Source organism: Aptenodytes patagonicus, chromosome 5, assembly GCF_965638725.1.
Source record: "Aptenodytes patagonicus chromosome 5, bAptPat1.pri.cur, whole genome shotgun sequence".
In the NCBI taxonomy this organism is placed as follows: domain Eukaryota; kingdom Metazoa; phylum Chordata; class Aves; order Sphenisciformes; family Spheniscidae; genus Aptenodytes; species Aptenodytes patagonicus.
This window is the reverse complement of record NC_134953.1, coordinates 16,608,113-16,628,628: the sequence shown is the minus strand read 5'-3', so window position 1 is coordinate 16,628,628 and position 20,516 is coordinate 16,608,113. Positions and strand designations below refer to the sequence as shown.

The following is a 20,516-nucleotide window of genomic DNA, read 5'->3' as shown; positions in this document are numbered from 1 at the left end:
TCATGTAACACATATGGGGGGGGGGCCGGGGGAAGGGCAGTGCAATCACTTCATCTTAATGAATAACTTTCCTGTGAGGGTTTCCTAGTGCCTGAGCTGCAGCTGGCACAAACACCAAGGCAGAAGCATGCTGGACCCCCCCAAAAGGTAAATGTTCTTCCTGGTCCTGCAGGGTCTGCATGAAGTCTGTGGGTTTTGCCCCGCAGCCCAGCACTGGCCAGGCACTCCTCCCAGCTCTCCTGACACTTGCACAGGCACCTCCTATACATGAGGGCAAATCTTTATTTACAGAGCAGCAGTACAGGGGCTACAAACATCATCCCAAGAGAAGGGAGCTTCCCTCCTTCAGGGCATGGCAGCAGTGGGTAAGACACATCACCCCGGCAAAGGGCACAACATCCCTCCCAGGGAGGGAGGACCTTGCCCTCCCAGAACATCAGCACTGTCTCCAGTGCCCTGCAGGAAAGCACAGGTGAGGCAATCCTGGTCAGAGTCCCCAAAAATGAGGCTGGAGGACAGCCTGTGCTTTGCCTTCTGCCCTGCCCCAGCCCAGAGCAGGCAGGTGGGCATGTCAGTGCAAAGACGGGTCTTGGGCACTGGAGCTACTGTGCTGACAAGGGAAGATGGCGTTCTGGGCCTCTGGCTCACCTGGAAGTTGAGAACCCAATGGCTGCTGCTAGGAGCAGAGCTTGGAAATGCCCGAGCCCCTGGGAGACCAAACATGGGGATGAAGCGCCCGCTGGGGGCTCTGCTGTGGAGGCTTTCGGAGGCCAGGCCCATCCCAGCCCTGGAACTCAACTACTCCCAGTGAACCTCAGAGCTGCTTCCCCAGGCAGTGTGTAGATGTCCCACCCTGAGGTCCTGCACAGACAGGCGAGACCAGGCTCCTGCTGCTGCTGCTGAGAAGGCACAGGGAGAATGTTCACAGGGCCTGGGTTGCTTTTAACACTACTTGGCTAAAGACGGACTCCAGAAACTCAGCATTAGCCTTCCACAATTTAAACCCCCAGCAGCTTCTCAGCCTTGGTCAAGCCTTACCCTCCTGGGCCATGGTCCCAAGCTTTGCTCCCCTGCTCCTGGCTGGACACAGGAGGCTCAAACAGCACAGGTGAACTCACCCCTGCCCTCACACAAGCTGCCTGTTCCTGCCTGTCCTGCTAGCCCACCTATCCTCCTCCCAATGGCAGCCAACATGGTGGGGCCCAGGACCACTGCATGGCTACGAGGAATGTAGCCTCAGGGCGAGCAGTGGAGGCTGCAGGGCTGGCCAACCTCCCCGAGGCCCCTGGCAGTCCCTGCAGGAACAAGGCACGGGGTGCAGGCTCCTGCCTGCCGCCTCACGTGTACTCTGTCTTCCGGATGTAACTGGAGGGCACGTAGCCCTGCTTCCCGTGTGCCTCGGCCAGCCACCACTCCCGATTGCCCGTGATGTCCTCAAACTGCAGGATCCTGAGTCTCTGGTTAGCTGACACACTCAGCTCGTTGGTGTTCCGGCCTTTGAAGGTGTAGAGAGCGTAATAGACCTGCCAGACAGAGGAAGAGCGTCAGCTGAATGATCATGCCACACAGCCTTGCTGTTGCATTGCATAGGATGTGTGGGCTTTTGCTCCTCTCCCCAAACAGTGACAGTCCCAGCCCCATCCTGGCCTCTGCTGGAGCTGCCTCCACCTGCCCACCCCCATTTACAGCCTAGTTCTCCGCCTCTGCACCTCTGCTGCTGGGAGAAAAGGTCTCATCCTCCACCTCAGCCCTTTGGGACAAAGCAGCCTCCACCTCCCACCTCTCCCTGGTCACTGCCAGGGAGGAGGATGATTCAGCCCCCACTCAAGCGAGGGGGTCAGCCCTCAGCATCCTTAGCCCCCCTGGGGAGGCTGAGGGCTCACCTGGTTGCCCTCTGACTCGCTGCTCTCCAGCCCGGAGTCTCTATCCTCCACTGAGGGTGCGGGCCTGAGATGCGCTTTGGCAGGGTGCCCGTTGCGAGCGCTGGGGCTGCAGCCCAGCTCAGGGCGGCTGTAGCGGCGCTGAGAGGTCACTGTACCAGCCTCCAGCGGGGCTGTACTGTCACCAGAGCCAAGCTGGGGCAGAGAGGGGGAGTCCATCTCCGAGGGGGGCTGCGGGGACTGGTACGGGTCTGCTGCGGAGGCCACGTCCTGCAGGGGTTTCTGAGTGAAGGTGACGGCCGCCCCGCTGGGACTGAAGGTCAGTGTGGCGTTGCTCTGGGGAGAGGAGCTGCTGTGCTCAGACTCGTTGGAAGAGTGGCTGCCCACAGAGACGTCTGACTGGCTGCGGCGCGGGTTGTAGGGCTTAAGAAAGGAGCTGTACACAAAGCCCTTGGTCACTGCAGAGAGGGAGAGGAAGCGAGCTCAGACTGGGGTGCAGGGGGACCAGAGGAGGGGACTCACAGCAGGCGCCAAGGGCAGGGAGCAGCCACCTACCCCCGTTGTCTATGAGCCAGCGATTCTGGCTGCCCATGGGGTCCTTCTTCTTGATAACACCCACAATGTCTCCTTCCAGCAGTGAGACATCCAGGTCTTGGGCAGCATTGAAATTGCGGTCCGCCTGGAAGAGACTGTCTGGGGGATAGCGGGCCAGGAGGGCAGCTCGGATGTCATCCGACTGCAGGAGGTAGCTAGGCTGCAGAGGAACAAGGCAGGTGTGAGTGATTGTCCCAGGCTCTGCAAGCCCTGACACAGGGCAGAGGGAACTCACCAAGCCAACAAGGGGCTGCCGCCGGGCAGACTGCCGCTCCACGCTCTTCCTCTCAAAAGGCTTCTTGGGAGCTGCCTGAGACTCTGGGAAGAAGGTGAAGGCCTGGAGCTGCTGGAGGACTCGACTGTGCTCATCCTGGAAGATGGCAATGAGGTTCCCCTCCCTGCTGGACACCTTCAGCAACTGGAACCAGAGCAGGGTTGGGGGTCATGGTTAGGTGACAGCTGCTGGGAAAAGTGGCCAAAAGCTACAGCAGAGACCATGCCAGCTCCCAGGCCAAGCAGGGCTCTGAGTCCTGCCAGTGACTTGCATCAGGCCCAGATTTGCAGTCCTGTCTGGACCCAGCTCTGCATGGTCCCCAAACTCATGACCTGAGATTGTTCCAGGTGAATGCTCTCCTGCCACTGCTCCAGGAGCAGCCAGAGCCTTCACCATCTCTATGCACAATTGGATCATGACCCCGCAATCCCTTCTCTGACAGCATCCCACAGGACCCCTCCCCAAGGTACTCGGGGCCCAAAACTGCAGCAGCAGCAGCTTCCCCCGCAATGGGACGGGTCCCAGAGAGGCTCAGGGACAAGCCCTGCGCAGAGATTAGCGCTGCAGTGAGCCCAGAGCGCTGGCTGTGCTCCAGGAACCCACCGACAACAGGGGTCTCAGCTCCTCCAGGGCCAGGCGCACAAAGTCGCAGTGCGCCTCAGCATAGCCCCGCACACAGCCGGCAAACAGCTCCTTGGCAAAGCGCAGGAACTTGGGCAGCTCGTCCAGCAGCTGGGCATTGAGGGCCTCGTAGTTGTTGCGGGCTGACTGCAGCTCCTCCAGCATTCGCTTGTCCTTCAGCTTCTCCGCTCGCTCTGTGCAGTTGTGGAAGTCAAGGAGTTTGTCGAAGCGTTTCTGCACCAGCTTGTGGGGCCCTGCAAACATGCTCAGCAGCTGGTTCAGGGGTGAGCTCACCAGCCGCTCCGTCCGCTCTTTCTGGTGGGCAGAGATGCAGAAAGCAAGTGAGACAAGGTGCACTCTCCCACCGTGTGGTGAACACCAGCAGCTCACCCTCCAGCACACAACCTCCCCAGGACAGCATAGAGTCCACCTTCCCGACGGCACCCACCAGAGCTCCAGAGGTCCCTTCCAACAGGAATTATTCTATAGTTTTACATAAATGTGCCAGCGTGGGCAACACTATGGGAAGTACCTGAACAACTCTCACAGAGCTGTAACATTTCAGGTAGGGCTGAAAAAATGTGTATCTAATAGGCATGCTCACTACACATCATAAACCCACAGGCATCAAAGCTCTCAGGAGGGAAGAGCTGAACAGGAGTGCTCACACCTCTCCCAGGCTGTGTTACCCTCCCTGCAGCCTCCCAGGGGCTGCCCATCTGCAGCAGGCCCCCAGGGAGGGCCCCAGAGGGGTGCCCCCAGCACGCGAGAGCACAGCATCACTCACGAAGTTGGAGAAGAGCTGGTCGCTGATGAGCCGATTCACTTTCTGGAACTGGTCCAAGTCCCCACTGCCCTTCTCCGTGCACAGGTCCCACATGCTCACTGCTGCCAGCGCCTTCATGCAAGCCGACTCCTGCACCGGGGACACACAGTCAGCATAGCCATGCTTGCTGCCCAGGAGAAGAGGCCTCCCAGGGCAGCCCAGACCCTCAGAGACCACCCCCCCGGGAGGGCTGAGGGCAGGAGCACTGGCCAGAGGCACTGCAGGTACACACCATGCAGGCAGGAGGGGCAGTGCACGGCGAGACCCACAGGTTAGGCATCACACCCAGACTGACTCACCCGAACGTGCTGCAGGTAGAGGGAAAGGTCCCGGATGAAGGACTTGATCAGCCGCTCCTGCATCCGGAAATTTTTCTCTGTCTCTTCAAAGGCTTCATCCTTCAGCTGTGAGAGAAAATGTCTCAAGGGAGGCAATGCAGGACTCCAGCACCTCCCAGAGTGCAAGATGCGGGGCCTCCTGCCCACAAGCCGGACAGCAGAGATGGGTAGTTCAGACCCTAAGCTCACTCTGCCTTGCTGGCCTGGATCAGAGCTACTCATCGGGGAAGGTGTGTGGGACGGACAGCAGATACCACTGCAGAACCACCACAGGGTGTAAGTGCACCTGGCAGCTGATGCACGTTACCTGGGGTGCAAAGCCTGTGAGATGCTTGAGGTGGCTGCTCACACGGTTGGATTTCTTGATGATAGAGTGGAAGTTGAGCTTGGAGATCTTCTCCATGAGGCTATCCTCATCCCCTTTCCGGTACTTTAGCACTGAAGAGAATGATGTAGAAATCAGAACCCTTGTCAGCACAATGCCTATGTCTTACAGTGCCTCATCAACAATTGCCGTGCTGGCTCTCCCCTTCCCTAAGCCTCTGCAGTCCCAAGTACCCCACATACCATACCATACCATACCATACCATACCATACCATACCATACCATACCATACCATACCATACCATACCATACCATACCATACCTCGTCTTGAATCCAGCACTGTGCCACCTGTAATCCCCTATTTGGCTCTCAACATGCCCTGCAGTTTGTAGACCCACCATTCAAACTCTTCCACAGGATTATGCATAGCGTTAGCATAAGATGACATAGGAGATGATATAAAATAATCACTGGACATACAGAAGGTATTCATATTGCTTCTTTAGCAAATATGAGCAATCATTACAGGCAGCCCATGTCACCTCAGCTTCAGTAGGGCTATGTGGGAAGAGTGAAGTGTAAGACTTGCATGAGTCAGGGGCTTCCAGGGGAAAACAGGGAGGGTGGTCGGCAGGTCAAACGGAATAGTTTTCTCCCTCTGTTCAGTCCCAGAGAGGCTGCACTTGGATACCGTGTCCAGTTTTGGTGCCCCCAGATCAAAAGAGATGTGGGAGAACCAGAGCCCCTGACCCACAGGGAGAGCTCAGGCCCCACAAGAAGAGCTGGGGGAGCCGGGCGGGCTCAGCCTGGCTGGGAGGAGGCGGAGGGGGATCTGCTCACACCCGGCAGCTACTTGAAGGGCAGCTACAAAGGTGATGGGGCCAAACTCCTCTGAGCAGTGCCAGGCAATACAAGGAGGGGCAGCGGCCACAGATGGCAGCTTGGGAGCTTCAGGGTGGATCAGGGAGCACAGCTTCACCATGAAGGTGGTGCAGCCCTGGCACAGGAAAGCAGAGAGGCTGTGAAATCTCCATCCTTGGGGGTCAGTGAGAATCGGCTGGAGGGAGCGATGGCTGATCAGAGCCAACGTTGGGGACAGTCCTGCTCCAAGCAGGAGGTTGGACAGGAGACCCCAGAGGGCCCTTTGCAGCCAGCGCCTCTGCGATTCTGTCCTGTCTACAGATATACCTTCAAACTTAGTCTCCAAATCTCAGTAAGACAGAGGCTGCCCTAGCAGATTAATTCCCTACTTGTGTTGTTTAAAATTCCATTTTTTAATTTTAAATATATATTTTTTGTCTTAGAATTATTTTTGTTTTCATTTAATAGCCATGTGATCAGCAACTGCATACATTTCATATCTATATCACAAGAAACAGCTAAAGTCAGATGTATACTATGTTACTTTAAGTATTGTATCTTATGCTCAAATTTTTTAAATGCAACTCTTCTACTGCCCTTCTGTGAGGGCACAGACTTTGGGAGCAGATTCCCTCCATGACTGTGGTTGCCAGCTAAGGCTCAGGAGCTGACAGATGCCAACCTCAACACACCCGCTCCTGTCTCTCTCTCCCCAGCACTACCCACCTACTCACCCAGGTCCTTCCGGCGCTTGTATTCGTTGATGTTGACGTTGATTTCTTTGACGGCAAGGACAGCAGCTGTGAGCGGTGCCTTGTCAGGGTGAGCCTCGGGGGTGGCACTCAGCAGCTCCATCAGCAGCAGTGGGTACCGCATCACCCTTTGCACTGGCTTGATGAGGAAGGAGCCCAGGTTAATGTAGTTTGTGCAGCCCCTGGGAAGTTGGGACAAAGGAGATGCACCAGGTTTCAGTCCAGCTCCGCCACGCAAATTCTGCCCCCCCAAACCAACCCCAACCAGACCCAGAATACCAATGCCTCTAAATCCACTGTAGTCCCTAAGTCACGCAACCCTCATCTCCAAACTCACTGCGCTCCTGAACCCCAGGGATCTCAAACCTCACTCACACCAGGTGACCCTTCCGAGCCAGGATCCTCTCCATCACCAGACCCACCACAAAATCCCCCACAGGCAAAGCCTCAAACTTACCAGAGTGCCACTTGCCTCAGACTCTGTCCTACCACCCGACTGCTCAGATCTGAGCCCCACTGCAGGACAGACTGACTGTGCTCAGGACTGCAGCCGGCACAGGGCTCTCCTGGCTCCTTGGGGCTGACAGATCCCAAAACCTGCTTCCTGCCCAAAACTTCCCCTTACCTCATCACCTGCCTGTTCTGCCTGCCTGTGTAGCCCACCCATTGTCTCTGTTGTGATCGCATCACAGACACCCTGCTCCTCCCAGACGTGCCTCCACGAGGCACCGTTAGGGTCCCCCGACATGCACCCAGCCAGTGGCAGGAGGTTAGTTACAAGGGAGCAGCCAGGCCAGGACAGACAGACAGGCAGGGACTAACAGGAAGGATGCACTTACCACTCACTGTACAGGCTCCTGCCGACCCACAGAGTGCCAAAAAGCAAAGAAAAGCAACGGGTTAATGGGGCGGCAGGCGTGCAATCCCATAGCCAGCGCCTTCGCCCCCTCCCGCAGTGATGCTGCCAGGGCAGTGGGCAGCCCTGTCCTCCCAGAGCAGCAGCTGGCACTGCCAGCTCCCGGGGGCATTAACCTCCACAAGCTGGAGCCCTGGCAATCGCTGAGCCAGGCAAAGCGGCTCCTTCTTCACCAGCCATGGTGGGGCAGGGCTTGGGGAACAGAAGCCCTCAATCCAGGTCATGCCACCTTCTCTGTAACTTGGTGGCTTCTGCTCAGAGTTTAAGGGGGCCTATACAGGTGGGGCCTGGGGGCCATTTGAACCCAGAGCCTGGTCAACTATGCAGTGACAGAGCCGTCCCCTCTCCAGTCACCACCTGAACTGTCCAAGCACTGCTGGCAGAGGGGCAGGGATGTTGGAGACTGACCCCCCCTACCCCAGCCTGCTGGCCGCCACAGCCAGAGGCTCCAACCTGAGGCTATCCAGCAGGTCCAGGAGTAGTTTCTGCATCTTCTCATCCTTCTCATATGTTTCCAGCAGTGCAATGGCCTCGTCATGGTTTTGGCAGTACACCTTGTAGATGCTCTCCAGCTCTGCACGCTGTGCCAGGAACACTGGTCCTGCAGACAGCAGCAAAGCAGGACTTCAGTGTCTCCTGGTCCCCGGCTGCCTTCAACAACCCTGGCACGTCTCATGGTGAGACGCCCACTGTCCCCCTTCACCACACATAGCTCGAGAGGACAGCGTTACTAGAGCAACCAGGACGCCTCCTCATCACCCTCAGCATGCCCGCACATCCTTCCTGCTTCCCTGTCGCTGCAGGCCAGGGGGACAGAAATGGGAAGCTGTGCATCAAAGGTCTGCCAAGGCAAGGAGGCCCCAGGCTGAAGCCAAGGGCATGTCATGATAACTCACCAGGACATGTTCACTCGTGCTTTGAGGGAACTGTATACCTAGCTGAAGAGCCCCCAGGGGGACCTCAGGAGCCACTAGCCCAGAGACCTCAATTGATCTAGCTCTCCCAGAGGTGAGGAGCGGGGACACTGGTCAGTGGCAGCATAGCTGGGGAGCCACATGGAGAGCAAAGGCACAGGCTGCCCAAGGCCTGAGCGGCAAAAGCTGGCAGCACAGGAGTGAGGAGTGGGGCTCCCTTTGGGGCAAGGGGCCAGGGAGGGCCACAAGCACCGTGTTTCTCAGCATAGCGATCCATGGGGCAAGACAGATCTCCTTGGCTTCGCTGCTGGACTGATGAGCAGCAACAGGGACCAGCAGGGAGGAATTCCAACCCCAGTGACACTCTCCTGCCGTTTAAACTACTCTATTCTGCCCTGCCACTAGCAAAGCCCATCCCAGCCTGCTGAGAAAAGGTAACAGCAGAATTCATACCGATGGCATCCGAAGCCTCCAAGGTGGACAGCAGCTGCTTGGAGAAGCTAATTAACACGTGGATGTTTCCAAAAAGACCCTCAAAGTCTATGTTCTGCATCTGGGGAATGGGAAGAGAGATGTCGTGGATGGGGGAACATGTCCCAGCCAGACCCAACAGCCCCCCCTTGCCCTCCCGCAACCCATCAGCCCTCAGCTCCACAGCAGCCACCCAGTGTGACTTCCTCCCATCACAGTGACTTCTGTATTCACTCCCTTGTCTCCCAGTGCACTGAAACTCTCAACATGTCCTACCAAACACAGTGTCCCCCTCTTCCCAGTAATTTCATCCCTGCTTCTGTTCACCTGATAGTCTCCCTCTCCTTCCACCAACTCTGTCCCCATGCCAAGACGTCATATCTTCTTTCTCCTGACAATTAATTTAACCTACAAACCAAATGAAAAGGAACATTTCCTGCCCCAGGAAATGCATTTGTGATATTTGCTGCCAGGTCTCTTGCTCTCAGCAATGGGAGAGCTCAGCAGGATCCCAAAACAGATGGGCTATTTCTGTAAGTGCAGGGAGCAGCGAGAACCATCCTGCTCCCCTCAGCATAGCTGAATTTCCCCTGTGGGTTCCTGTGCTGCTGCTTGGAAGTCTCCAAGAACAAAGTGGACTCAGTATCCTCACCGCATCCCACCAGTGCTGCACCGTAGGTTGCCCCCATGCTCCCACCTGTGCCTGCTGCAGGGGCACCATGATCCTCTCCACGCACATCTCCAGGTCTCGGATATAGTCCCGCTCTGTCTGGAGCAGTTCCTCAATAACCTTGGACCTCTTCTCCAGCATCCTTTGCTCTGGGCTCTCAGTGGCAGCCGAGGATGTCTCCAGAGATGGTGTCTGGGTGGACAGGAGAGTCATCTCTGCAAGACAGACAAGCAAGGTCAGCATCCTCCAGTGAGGATGCAAGGACAAGAGACAAGTAGCGCCTGAACTGTGCTACACGCAACCTATAAGACTGCTAAACACGACCATTAGAGAGCAAGACTGTCCATCCAAGGACCTCTCCAAAGAAGCCATTCCTGGCACTCCCAGCCCCAGGGCAGCAGGGAGCCCCGGTCTGCTCCCTCCTCACAGCACCAGTAATGCTGCAATGCTCCATCATCGGGGCAGCAGGCACCAAGCAACACAAACCTGCTCCAGACTGTCCTCCGTGATGCTGGCCGGGTCCAGACCCCTCTCCCCAACTCTGCTGCCCCAGGAAACTCCTTCGGGCTGAGCAGACAGGGGAGGAGCCCCGCTCCCCTCCTCACCCTCTTCCAGGCCAAGTAATGGCGGCTGCCCCCTCCCCTCCGGCTGGGAACAGGGTTTCCATTCTCCAGCCCCAGGGCATTTCCATCTGAATGACCGAAAAGGCCTCGGGCACCCACAGTGCGGCTGCCGGCGGCAAAGCCTGGAGCTGGACCGCAGCGAGCAGCGCTGCGCAGGGCCAGGAAGGCCGGGACGGTGGCGGCCTTCGTCGGGAGGCCAGGGTGGGCACCCAGAGGCCTGGCAAGGTGGAGGCCCGGGGTGGCTGGATGCACCCCATGGGTGGCCACGCTGCCGTGGCAGGCAGCCCCGGGGTGGAGAGGCCCCCAGGCCCCCAGCACAGCCCAGGGACCTGCTTCGTGCCCAGGCCGCCATTCCCCCTGCAGCAGCTTCCCGGCCCTACCCCCGGCAGGGTGCTGGGGCGCTTGGCACAGGCAGTGTGGCTGCCCTGCCCGCAGGGTCTGGGGGCGTGCAGGCAGCTGGCCACCCTCCTCTTCCCTGTCCCAGGCCCCCGGCAGCCGGTTTTCCTCCTGGTTTTCTGTCCCACCTGCGGCTCCCAGGCCGGCCCAGCCCCCTCCAGTTTTCATTGAGACATTTTATCCCCCAGCAGATTCCTGGGCCCCAGCCACTTTCTATCCCACCTGGCCTGCTTTTAAAAGCATGTGCCCTCTGGCCAAAACCACAGCAACAGTACCCCCCCCACAAATTCAGGAAAGCCCCTCTCCAGCACCTCCCTGGGACACCCCTCTGAGGCAGGGTCTGGCCCAGGAACACCCAGATCTCCCCCATTTTACAGCTGCTTTGCAGAACTGACGCCCACGGGGCCCCCGAGCCCCTTGCAGCACCCCAGCCTCCCTCAGGTACCTGATTTCAGGCCAATTGCTTATTTGACAAATGCCCATCCACTCCAGCTGTCTCCCACGGATCCCCAGCTGCTCCCTCTCCATGGGATTTTATTAGATTTGTGGACATGCCCCAGCTCAGACATTTGTAAAAATATTTTTGCAGGACAGGCACTTCCAGATCTCCACCTCCCTGACCTCTCCGGTTACAGCCTCAGGCAACAGCAGCTCAGCCTGGGGGACTCCCAGGGACACCCAGCAGGGCTTGGGACTTATCCTGGTACCCTGGCACCCACCGTGCACAGCCCCAAGAGACCCCCGTGCTCCCAAATGCTTCTGCCCAGGTGCTGGGCAGGCCCTGCTCGCCTGCAGGCAGCCCCCAGCCTCGCCCTGCAGGGTGACGGCAGTAATCAGTGGCAGCATGAAACGTGGAAAACTGCTGCTTTAGCCTAAGCATCCTGCCTGCTGCTCTGCCAGGCTGGGGTTTTTGCACTGAAATGACCCAGGAAAGAAAAGAAACGTGACTGAGATGAGACACCGATTCAGCCCATAACTAGCTGAAACCATGCCAGTCCGTCCAGCCCTTCCCGTTGCAGAGCAGCAGCGACGAACAGAAACCAGCAGCATTGGCATCAAACAGCAACTTTTCGCAGCTACCTGGGCTGAGGACGAACTGCTGTGCCTCTTGCAGAAAGAGCAACTTCAAAATCAGTCCCAGACAACCCCCCAACTGCAGCAAATGGGAAACCCAGCTGAAACCCTGCTCAGAAGATGCCCTTGACGTGGGAGGGAAGATACCTGTCTCTCTAAGCAGGCGTCTCTGCTGCCCTGCCTTGAAATCGAGCCTGGGGAGAGCCAAAAGGACCAGCTCCAGTGAGGAGGATTTAGCGGCACAACCAGCACTACATTTATTAAGCAATTATTGGGAAGAGCAGGCTTCACTGATTCCTACTGGAAAGTATCCTTAAAACTACCCCCATCAGAGCCAACGTGCATAAGGGAAAAGGCTGGTTTCAGCTAAGTCAGTGGCTGTCTTGGCTCCCTACCAGTAAGTCCCCGATGATGAACTTTATCAACTCAAATGCAGCAGGAGTTTGCGAGGAGGGCCTGGGAGCAGCCGCTGGGTTTAACATTTGCTGTTTGCATTTCCACAGCATCTGCAAAGCCTCAGTAGCAGACCAGGCCCTGCTGTGCAAAGTCCTCTACAAACACCCAACAGGGATATCCTGCCCGAGACACAGCGCTTGGAGCCTGAACAGGACACAAGACAGAAAAATGTACAGGAGGGACAAAGAAACACCAAGATAATACAGTCAGCAGGTCTCTGCAGCTCAAGAGTTAAGAAAGTAACAACAAATGAGTTATTTTAAAGAAGGATATAAATTTTTTTAAGGAATGGCATTTGTTTTGCAGGAGAGCAAGCTCAAGTGGGAAGGCAACCTGGAAGAAGCAGGAAGGTGTTAATTTGCAATGCAAACAGGTGTGTGAAACCCAGAGGAGGTGGGTGGGTGATCTGATACTGCGGCATGGGGTGGCCTGGGAAGAATCTTGAAAATGAAGACCATCCAAAACAACAGCCAGAAATGGCCCATGCAGCAGCATTTGGGAAGACAAATGGAAAAGATTACATTTGCCTTGGTCAAATAATAGGATTTTGCATTTATCCCCAGGCAAAATGCCACCACATGAAGCTTTGTACAGGACATCTCGGGAGTTGATGTCCTGATGTCACACCAAACAACGCTGCTGTGCTCCCAGCTTTAGCCATAGCTAAATTGCAGCCACACAGTATGTCTGGCTCCAGTTCACCAAAACGGAGCCGGGGATGCCCAGCGCCGCTGGCGAATGCAGCAGCTCCCCATGCTCCACCAAGCAAACCCCAGGCAAGTAAATCTAGGTCAGGCCCTTTCCGAGAGCGCCCTGCAGCAAGGCTTCAACTGACACTGGCGAGACTGCCAGCTCCACGGCACCCTTCCCCTGCAAGTCTCAAATCCCTGCCTGTGGAAGGGAAATTAAAACCTTTCCTGCACACGTTTTAAGCCCATAGTAGGCATCAGCTCAGCTTGCTTGACCTGGCACGATGCTGGTCACCAGTTGTACCCACTTATACTATATCAGTGTTTGCATTATTTTGAAAACTTATACAGATTAATTCTCCTCTGGCCGCCTTGCTCTTTCTGAGTATTTCAAGATTTGTTTAAAAACAAGGCTATGCTGCAGCCAAGTCTCTTAGGACTCTTGCTGTTTATCACTAGTCTGGCATCCTCCTTTAGCAATGAACTCAAAAGTCATCCTGCCTCTTTCCAAACACTTGCAGTTCAAAAAATTCAAATACAGAATTTGTTTTTAATATTTGGCTCTTCTATCTGACCAATACGTATAATACTCAGGGTTTGTTTCTGATGCATTTAAAAACTCTCACTTTTGGTATTTCATACCATCTCTGTTGATTGCCATCAATTTCTTTTTTCCTGTTTGTCACACATTCTTGCATGTCTAATAGCAGCTTTCCCTAAATGAGGCTTATTAAGCATTTAACTAAACCCACCCATTTCATAGCTGTGGGTTTTGGTCATCTAGTAAATGCTTTTTAAACAGATCTCCATTTTACCTCACAGATTTTCTATTTAAATGTTACCTTTCAATCTGGGTCATCATGCCCATCAACTTTGGAGGCACTAAGATGTACACCACAGCTGGAACAGGCTCTGTTAGCCTGCAGGAATGCAACAGGTATTTCTAATGAAGCCACCAAATTCCAATCCAGTGACAAATTCATGTTTACCCATGACACAGATGCCAAACGGGCATTCAGAAATACATTTCCAAAAACAATGTTCTCAATCACAATTTTCAGACACTCAAATTTTGTTCTCTTGTAGGTTGCAATCTCTCTCTAAATTAAATTAAATTAAATTTAAATTAAATCTCTCTCTAAAGGCTCTGCAATCTGCCTCTCTAAATTAAAACCTCTAACAACATCCTTTTCTTTATGCCATTTGGTGAATTTGCAACAAGTCCTTGGCTTTCTGGATTGGTTTGATAGTCTGTGACAGCCTCCCAGGAGCACCTGCTTTTGAGCTTTGCTAGTTCGCCTGCTGACGCATGGGAGATTCAACACCAACTCATAACCCAGCCCCTGGCAGCGACGTGTCAGGATGGATCACACTCCCACCTCTGCCCTTCCCGTGGAAGCCATGATTTGATATTGCAATCACATGGCTCATCCTGCTCGTCTCAGAAATACCACTTTCAATGACTTTCTTCCAATGAATGAAAACTTCTAATTCTTATTACCCAACCTCCTAGCGGGAGCACACACACAATCAGAGGTTTTCTCCCTGCCCCACTCCGGAAGCAGAGTTGACCCATGAAGACCAGATCCAGCGGGATGCATGCCCATCACACACAGGCTGGGGGGCTCAGCCAAAGGCATTGCCCCCCAACTCTTCCTCGCCAGGGCTCACCTGCCAGCATCCTTCACAGCACGGTGCAGCCTCGCAGGGCGCCCAGGCTGCTAACGCAATCTGAAGAGGGACGTGCTGCCCATCAGCGCTGAGGCCAATCCCCTGCACCGGCTCGGTAAGCACAAATCTCCGACTGGAGCTGCACCCACCTGCGAGGCAAGCCCAGCCCCAGGCTCACAGCTCAGCAGAGTCAAGCAGTGACTCAGGACAAAACAAACCAGCTGCAAATATTTGAAGTATGTGGACGCCAGGAGGGGAGGAGCCGCTGCCTACCATGAGAAGAGAGGGGATGAAACTAGGGCAGGGAATGATTAATCTGAGCGAAAGGCTAAACTCTCTGCCAGGACCAAGATCTGGCCGGGGTGAAAACTCTCACTCTGGACATTGATAATAAGCCTGCAACAGAATATATCCACTGTTCCAAAAGCAACAGACTGGATATATTCAGTGTCTCATTGCTCCTTAGGAGGAAGCGGGAGGTGCAGCAGAGAGGTGCCATGGCAAAAGAGGACTTCAGCCCACAGAAGTGAATTCAGCCACTGGCATTGGAAGAGTCCTGAGACCAAGGAGCAGCAGATAAATCCAGACAAACCACAGAAATGAGCTGAACAGGAGCAGATGGGGGCACGTTTCCAGGGCCACTGGAACAACTTAACATCTCAAAGATGTTTCTAGCAGAGCCTGCTTGGTGGGGACATCTCTATACAAGGTAAGATTACAACCATCGTCCCAGCACAGCCCCACCGCATTCAGCGTGAACAGGGGATGGTCCCAACCTGTGACGCAGAAAAAAGTGAAGTAATATGATGGTCTGCAAAGAGCTAACCTTCCAAAGCTGAGGTAGAGGATCAACAAAAGTGGCTGTGAGCAAAAAGATTGATGGAAAAAAGAATGAAAGCTGAAAGTTCTTTAAAAGGATGTTTTAAATAGATAATCCAAAAAACATGGTTATGTGATCAAGAAAGAGAACAATATTGATGAAAAACCTGTCCTGGGTCTGTGCTTCAATAAAGGCAGCATTTATATTATTTCTATTACTTAATATAAATAAATGAATGAATGAATGTAGAAAAACAGATAATAGACAATTGACACCAAGAAATCTGAAGTACAGAAAAATGAGAAGAAAGATACCAAGAAAAATCCATGGATGGCAGAATTAAGAATACAATTTTCTTTTTTTAAATGAAGAAATAAAATGCTACTTTATAATAGAATTTTATTTCCACCCAGGACAAAAAGAAACCCTTTCAATAACGCAATCCCACAAGTAAGCAGAAATAGTAATATTCTTGGTAAGTTTGGTGAAAAGACAATTATACAATAAATGTTTCTTTCCATCTAAAAAGCAGAAATAAAATCTTGCTAACTGGCACCTCAGAAACCCATTGCCAGTGGAGAATATCCAGAAGAGAAGACATTCCTAATCAGATTCTCCAGGGACTGTATTTTGAGTTGATCCTATATAATATTTTTAAAGTAAATGGAAAATCACTGCTGTCATGTAGAAAACTGAACATTGATTCAACAGGTTCACAAATAAAGATGAGTCACTGAGTGACCCAAGGTATCCTGAATAAGATAGAATTATTCAAACCAAGGAGGTTTAATGCAGACAAATGCATTAATGTATTAATGGGGACAAGAAATGCAGCCACACGTAGGACTGTATTCTGGGGAGTAATGCTTCTGCTCATGTCGGCCAAAACTCAGTAGGAGTTCCCTGAGTGCTGCAGAGGCAGATTGGGGTCCTCGGACAAGGGCACAAGAGCGCAGCAAGGTAAACCTCTGTGCAAGCAAGTGCTGACACCCACCCAGAACGTCTCACGCTGCTATGAAGTCCACTATTTTAAAAGAGTATGAACTGAAGAATGAATGATGATCAGGAAAAACAAACACTGAAAGGTCTTCCTGTGAGACTTTGCCAGGAGTATTTTAAGACTATTCACTACAAAGAACTGAAGACTGAAAAATTACTTAATTACAGTACCTGCCTGAGAAGAAAATACCATCACTAAAAAGCTCTAATTTAGTAGAAAAAGGTTGGGGTTCAGAGCTGAAATGCAACACATTAGCATGCAAAACATGTAAGAGTGATGGTGACTAAGCAGCAAAGCTATGACAGGAGGGTTCTCCTTCTGTTGATGTGGCAGGCAGACACATCTGAGTCTCATCCCAGAAGAGATGGTCTAACCAAGTAGCTGTCACTGGGCTGCACTGCAAAGAAATCTGTAATAAGTTTAATAACCCCGCCTATGGAAAAGATCAGGCCATGTCATCTCTAACGGGGCTTTCAAGCCCTAAATTCTGTTACTCTGTGGAGGAACCTGGAAGAGTGGCAGGCAGCATTAGAAAAGGTGCCTGGAGCACACGCAGAGAGAAAAACAGAGCAGACTTTTTTCTATCAGCTGGACAGGAGGGTGTTTGCCACCAAGGACGATGAGAGGGCTTTTGGGGAGGCTCCCAGGTGCTGTTGAGGTCTTACAATGAGGCAGCAAAGAGGTGCTGGTGCCGGTGAGGTCTTACATTGAGGCAGCTACGGCAGGAGGAGGGCTGTTGCTGGTGCAACACTGTGCCCCAGCAGGGCAGGAGGAGGAATGTAACGGGGAACTGCAGCCAGAACTGAGCCACAGGATGGACAGACAGTGTTACAAAATGCCTGGGGCCTTCCTCCTCCCCTTCCTGCTGTGGGACACTGGCCCTGATGGTGAGGGCATCCTGCCCTGCACCTCCTGCAGCTGCTCCCCAGCCCCTGAGCCTGCCACAGCAGGGAAAAAAATCCAGCACCCCCTCCCCGCGCAAGCGTGGGTGTACGCAGCGTCTCATTTAACATCAGAGGAGTGAAGGCTCTCGCCCAGCATTGCAGTCTGTCCCCTCAGCTCTTGCGAAAGCCGGCCAGGCCAGCACTGGTCCAGTCTCCTAAGGCTCCCTCCCCACTCTGCTCCTGGCTCCTCCTAGCTTCCACGCTGCCCTTTGGACATCCTGGCACTGCAAAGCCTCTCCCTTCCCTCGCCCTGGGGACACAACCGAGCAAAGTCCCACCCTACCAGGGCAGCTGAAAGCACAAAAATGCAGCCGGGGGAGCCTGCTTAATCAAATACCTCCAGAGGACAGATTTCATGCTGTTTAAGCCGACAGGCAGCCACAGCCTCCAGCTCTGCCACTTCTGCCGCTGCACGGAGGTGCGGTTTTCCTCTGCGTTTCAACCCCCCTTCACGGAGAGTTCACACACGTGCCTGAGACAGACGCTGGCAGAAAGGGCGCAGAAGCAAACAGGTTTTCAAGCACACGGCTGCCCAATGGGGAGGCCAGTCCACCAAGAACTGCTCTTTCACTCCGTCTGCCCAGACCCCACCACCTTGCTGTCCCTTCCCCAACACACACCAATATCCTTGCAACAACGAAGCCAAGCCCCACAAAGCTGTCTGCAGCTGACTCTGTCCCAGCCATGGTGTCAATGGGACAATTCTGCCCATGCCAAGACAGGCTGAGCCCTCCAGCTTTGGTATCTCTCTAGCTCCAGGGTGCCGGTTGATGGGACTGGAGACCCAGGGATGGCTCGGGGACGCAGGACACGCAACTGCTGTGGCACGGGCAAGGGACCACTGCGGTACTGAGGGGCTGGCAATGCAGGAGGTACCATTCCCATCTGCAACAGCCCCCCAGTGCGCAGGTGCCCTGGTGTCCTGCCCATGTGTAACCACGCAACTACAAGTACTTGTCCTCTGTGTCTGTCCGAGTGCTACAACAACAACTTCTCCTATTTCCTGCTTTGTGCTGCCTGTGAACTGCTGCCATACTCGCCCTCTGGATGGCCACGATTTGGTTCCTACACACAGAATCTGTTCATGATGGGTTATAAAAGTAGAACAGGCAGTGGGAATAACCCCAGCACCTCACCCTTTCCCCCATGAGGAACCTCCTTGGGGCCCTGAGAGAGCAGACAAATCAAGGCGACAGGTTTTAGGGTGTACGCAAAACACTCGGGGCACAGATGGAGGAGCGACCGAAAGGACAGCAGTGAGCCGTGGGTCTGTGCTGCCTGGGCTTCCCTCCCACCTGGGCCTCCGCGAAATGGGAGCAAGAGCCCTGGCAGGACACGTAGGTGACTGTACAGAGGGATAATGACGATGATGCCCATTTCAGCAAGCTCCAGGGTTTCCCATGAGAGCCCTGCTGTGCCGGCCACTCGCCTGTGCCAGAGTCCTGGTTCTGCCCTGGTGTCAGGGCAGAGCGAAGGCACACCCGAGGCAACTGCCCAGCATTTCCCCGCATACCTCGCTTCTCCTTCCTGGTCTGCACAAACTCCGAGTGCCGCAGGGCGCTGGGAGCTGTCCGTCTGTAGAAGCTGTTTCGCTGCAGCACAGAGCCCACCCTGTTTGCTTCCTCGGCCTCCTGCTCCCAGACCTGGCTCCAGTCTGGCCGGCCCGTGCGTACCCTTGAGCGCTCTGCTCCGCCGCTGCTCCTGGCTGGCATCCTGGGCCCTGGGGCTGCTCCTTCCAGCTCCCCATGGCCGTCATAGTCCATGTCCTGCATCTTGGACTGTGTGTAGCAGGTGCCTGACCCCAGGCTTACGCTACCATCTCCTGAGGACCAGACCACAAATGCAGGGGCTTCACAACCTCTGTCCAGACTGCTGTGGTCCATGACATGGGCTTTGGGCTGCCTGCGCCGCTCAATGTCTTCTTGGTCTACTTGGTCCCTAACACCTATATACTGTCTTTCCTGCTCTCTATATGCACCAGAGCCTCCATCCTCTCTATACCACTTTTCCCCTTCCCTATATACTTGATTGCCCCCCTCCTCTCTATACTGCCTTCTCCCCTCCCTACGCTCCCCAGCATCCCTCTCCTGCCTATAGCACCTTTCCTTTTCCCCATAATGTCTTTCATGCTCACTGTAGTCCCTAGGAGCTCTGTCTTCCTGATACCACCTTCCCGCCTCCCTATAGTCTCCAGGGCCCCTATCCTCTCCATACTGCCTTCCCCCCTCCCTATACTGCCCAGGTACTCTGTCCTGTCTGTACCGCCCTTCTCTTATCTCAGAACTGCAGCCTCTGTATTGAACGCCCTCCCTCTCATACACTCTATAGTTTCTACCCTCTCTATCCTGGCTTTTGCCTTCCCAAGCACCGTCTACTCTCCTGCAGTCCGCATACTGGCTATCTCCCTTCCAAAAACCTCCACAGTCTCCATTCATGCTCCGTCGGTCCACCGAGATGCCCTCCCCTCTCCTGTAACCGTCCCAGCTGCTGTCTGCTCTCTGGCAGCCCGAGTACTGCCTGCTCGGCCTGGGTCTGTCATTGCAGTGAGCCTCACCACGCAGTGTGCCCACCTCAGCCACATCCTCTCTCCGCACGGCACAGCAGTCCTCATATTCCCAGCCCAGGAGCCGTGGCTCCTGCCTCAGATCCTCCACACTGTGTTTCGTGCTGGGATAAGTGCACATAGTCCTGTCGGGGTGTGGCGCAGGTGCTGACTCCCTTTGCTATCTGCTCTCTGAGCCCAAGCCCGAGCTGACGCTGCTTCTCTGCTCTGCTCCAGCGCTCCTGTCCCAAGTGAAACGCAGGCACCGCTTCCTGAAACCAGCCAGCAAGGGTACGAAGAGGCGTGGGCCCAATCACTGCCAGCCCTGGCCTCCTCCACCTGCTGCCCAAAGTAATCAGTAACCAGCCCCAAGGAGGGAGGCCGGGCTGGGCAGGCTCTCACCGCCCAAACCGGCTCCGCAGCTTTGCCAAAGCCTCTCCACAGGTGGCTCAGAGGCAGGGAAAAGGAGGGCACTGGAGCATGCGGAGGCCCTGCCCCAAGACCAATGTCCTCAGGGAAGGGAAACGGCATGTGAGACCACAGGAAGCCACAGACCAGAGATGGGATACCAGATCTCCTTCCCCTGCCTTCAGGCTCCTGCCAGCACGGAGGCTAAATGACGCGGTCTAGCAGAGGCTGGGCTCTGCTCCACACCTCACTGGGGGAAACTGAGGCCTTCAGGCTGCCCCTGGCTCAAACCTGATGCTGAGCCCACCTTTTTCCCAGCCCTCATCCACAGGTCCTGGGAAGAGCTGGAGATGAGCAGCTCCCTGCGCGACAGAGCATCCCTGAGCAGTGCCTACGCAGTGCCATCCAGCCACAGCTGCCTGGTTCCCTGCTCCAAGGTGAATGGCTGGT

General features: G+C 54.6%; 1 protein-coding gene across 4 annotated transcripts in view; it reads right to left on the bottom strand.

The window, feature by feature from the left end:
- Window positions 1-264: 264 nt before the first annotated feature.
- DNMBP (dynamin binding protein) overlaps window positions 265-20,516 on the bottom strand; it is a 36,543-nt gene continuing 16,291 nt past the window's right edge. Inside the window, exons 1-14 of one of the 4 annotated variants that reach the window (XM_076338836.1) lie at window positions 18,630-19,085; window positions 9,471-9,658; window positions 8,756-8,855; window positions 7,842-7,989; window positions 7,312-7,329; window positions 6,455-6,654; window positions 4,841-4,971; window positions 4,495-4,599; window positions 4,157-4,285; window positions 3,352-3,684; window positions 2,710-2,892; window positions 2,436-2,634; window positions 1,884-2,338; window positions 265-1,523 (exon numbers count right to left, since the gene is read on the bottom strand). In XM_076338836.1, coding sequence (XP_076194951.1) covers window positions 1,338-1,523; window positions 1,884-2,338; window positions 2,436-2,634; window positions 2,710-2,892; window positions 3,352-3,684; window positions 4,157-4,285; window positions 4,495-4,599; window positions 4,841-4,971; window positions 6,455-6,654; window positions 7,312-7,329; window positions 7,842-7,989; window positions 8,756-8,855; window positions 9,471-9,658; window positions 18,630-18,999 — 2,745 coding nt within the window. In that variant the 5' untranslated portion in view covers window positions 19,000-19,085 and the 3' untranslated portion in view covers window positions 265-1,337. Of the gene's footprint in view, window positions 1,524-1,883; window positions 2,339-2,435; window positions 2,635-2,709; window positions 2,893-3,351; window positions 3,685-4,156; window positions 4,286-4,494; window positions 4,600-4,840; window positions 4,972-6,454; window positions 6,655-7,311; window positions 7,330-7,841; window positions 7,990-8,755; window positions 8,856-9,470; window positions 9,659-9,929; window positions 9,963-18,629; window positions 19,086-20,516 lie in introns of those variants that run through there. The other 3 variants (XM_076338837.1, XM_076338833.1, XM_076338834.1) reach the window with 3 other exon arrangements.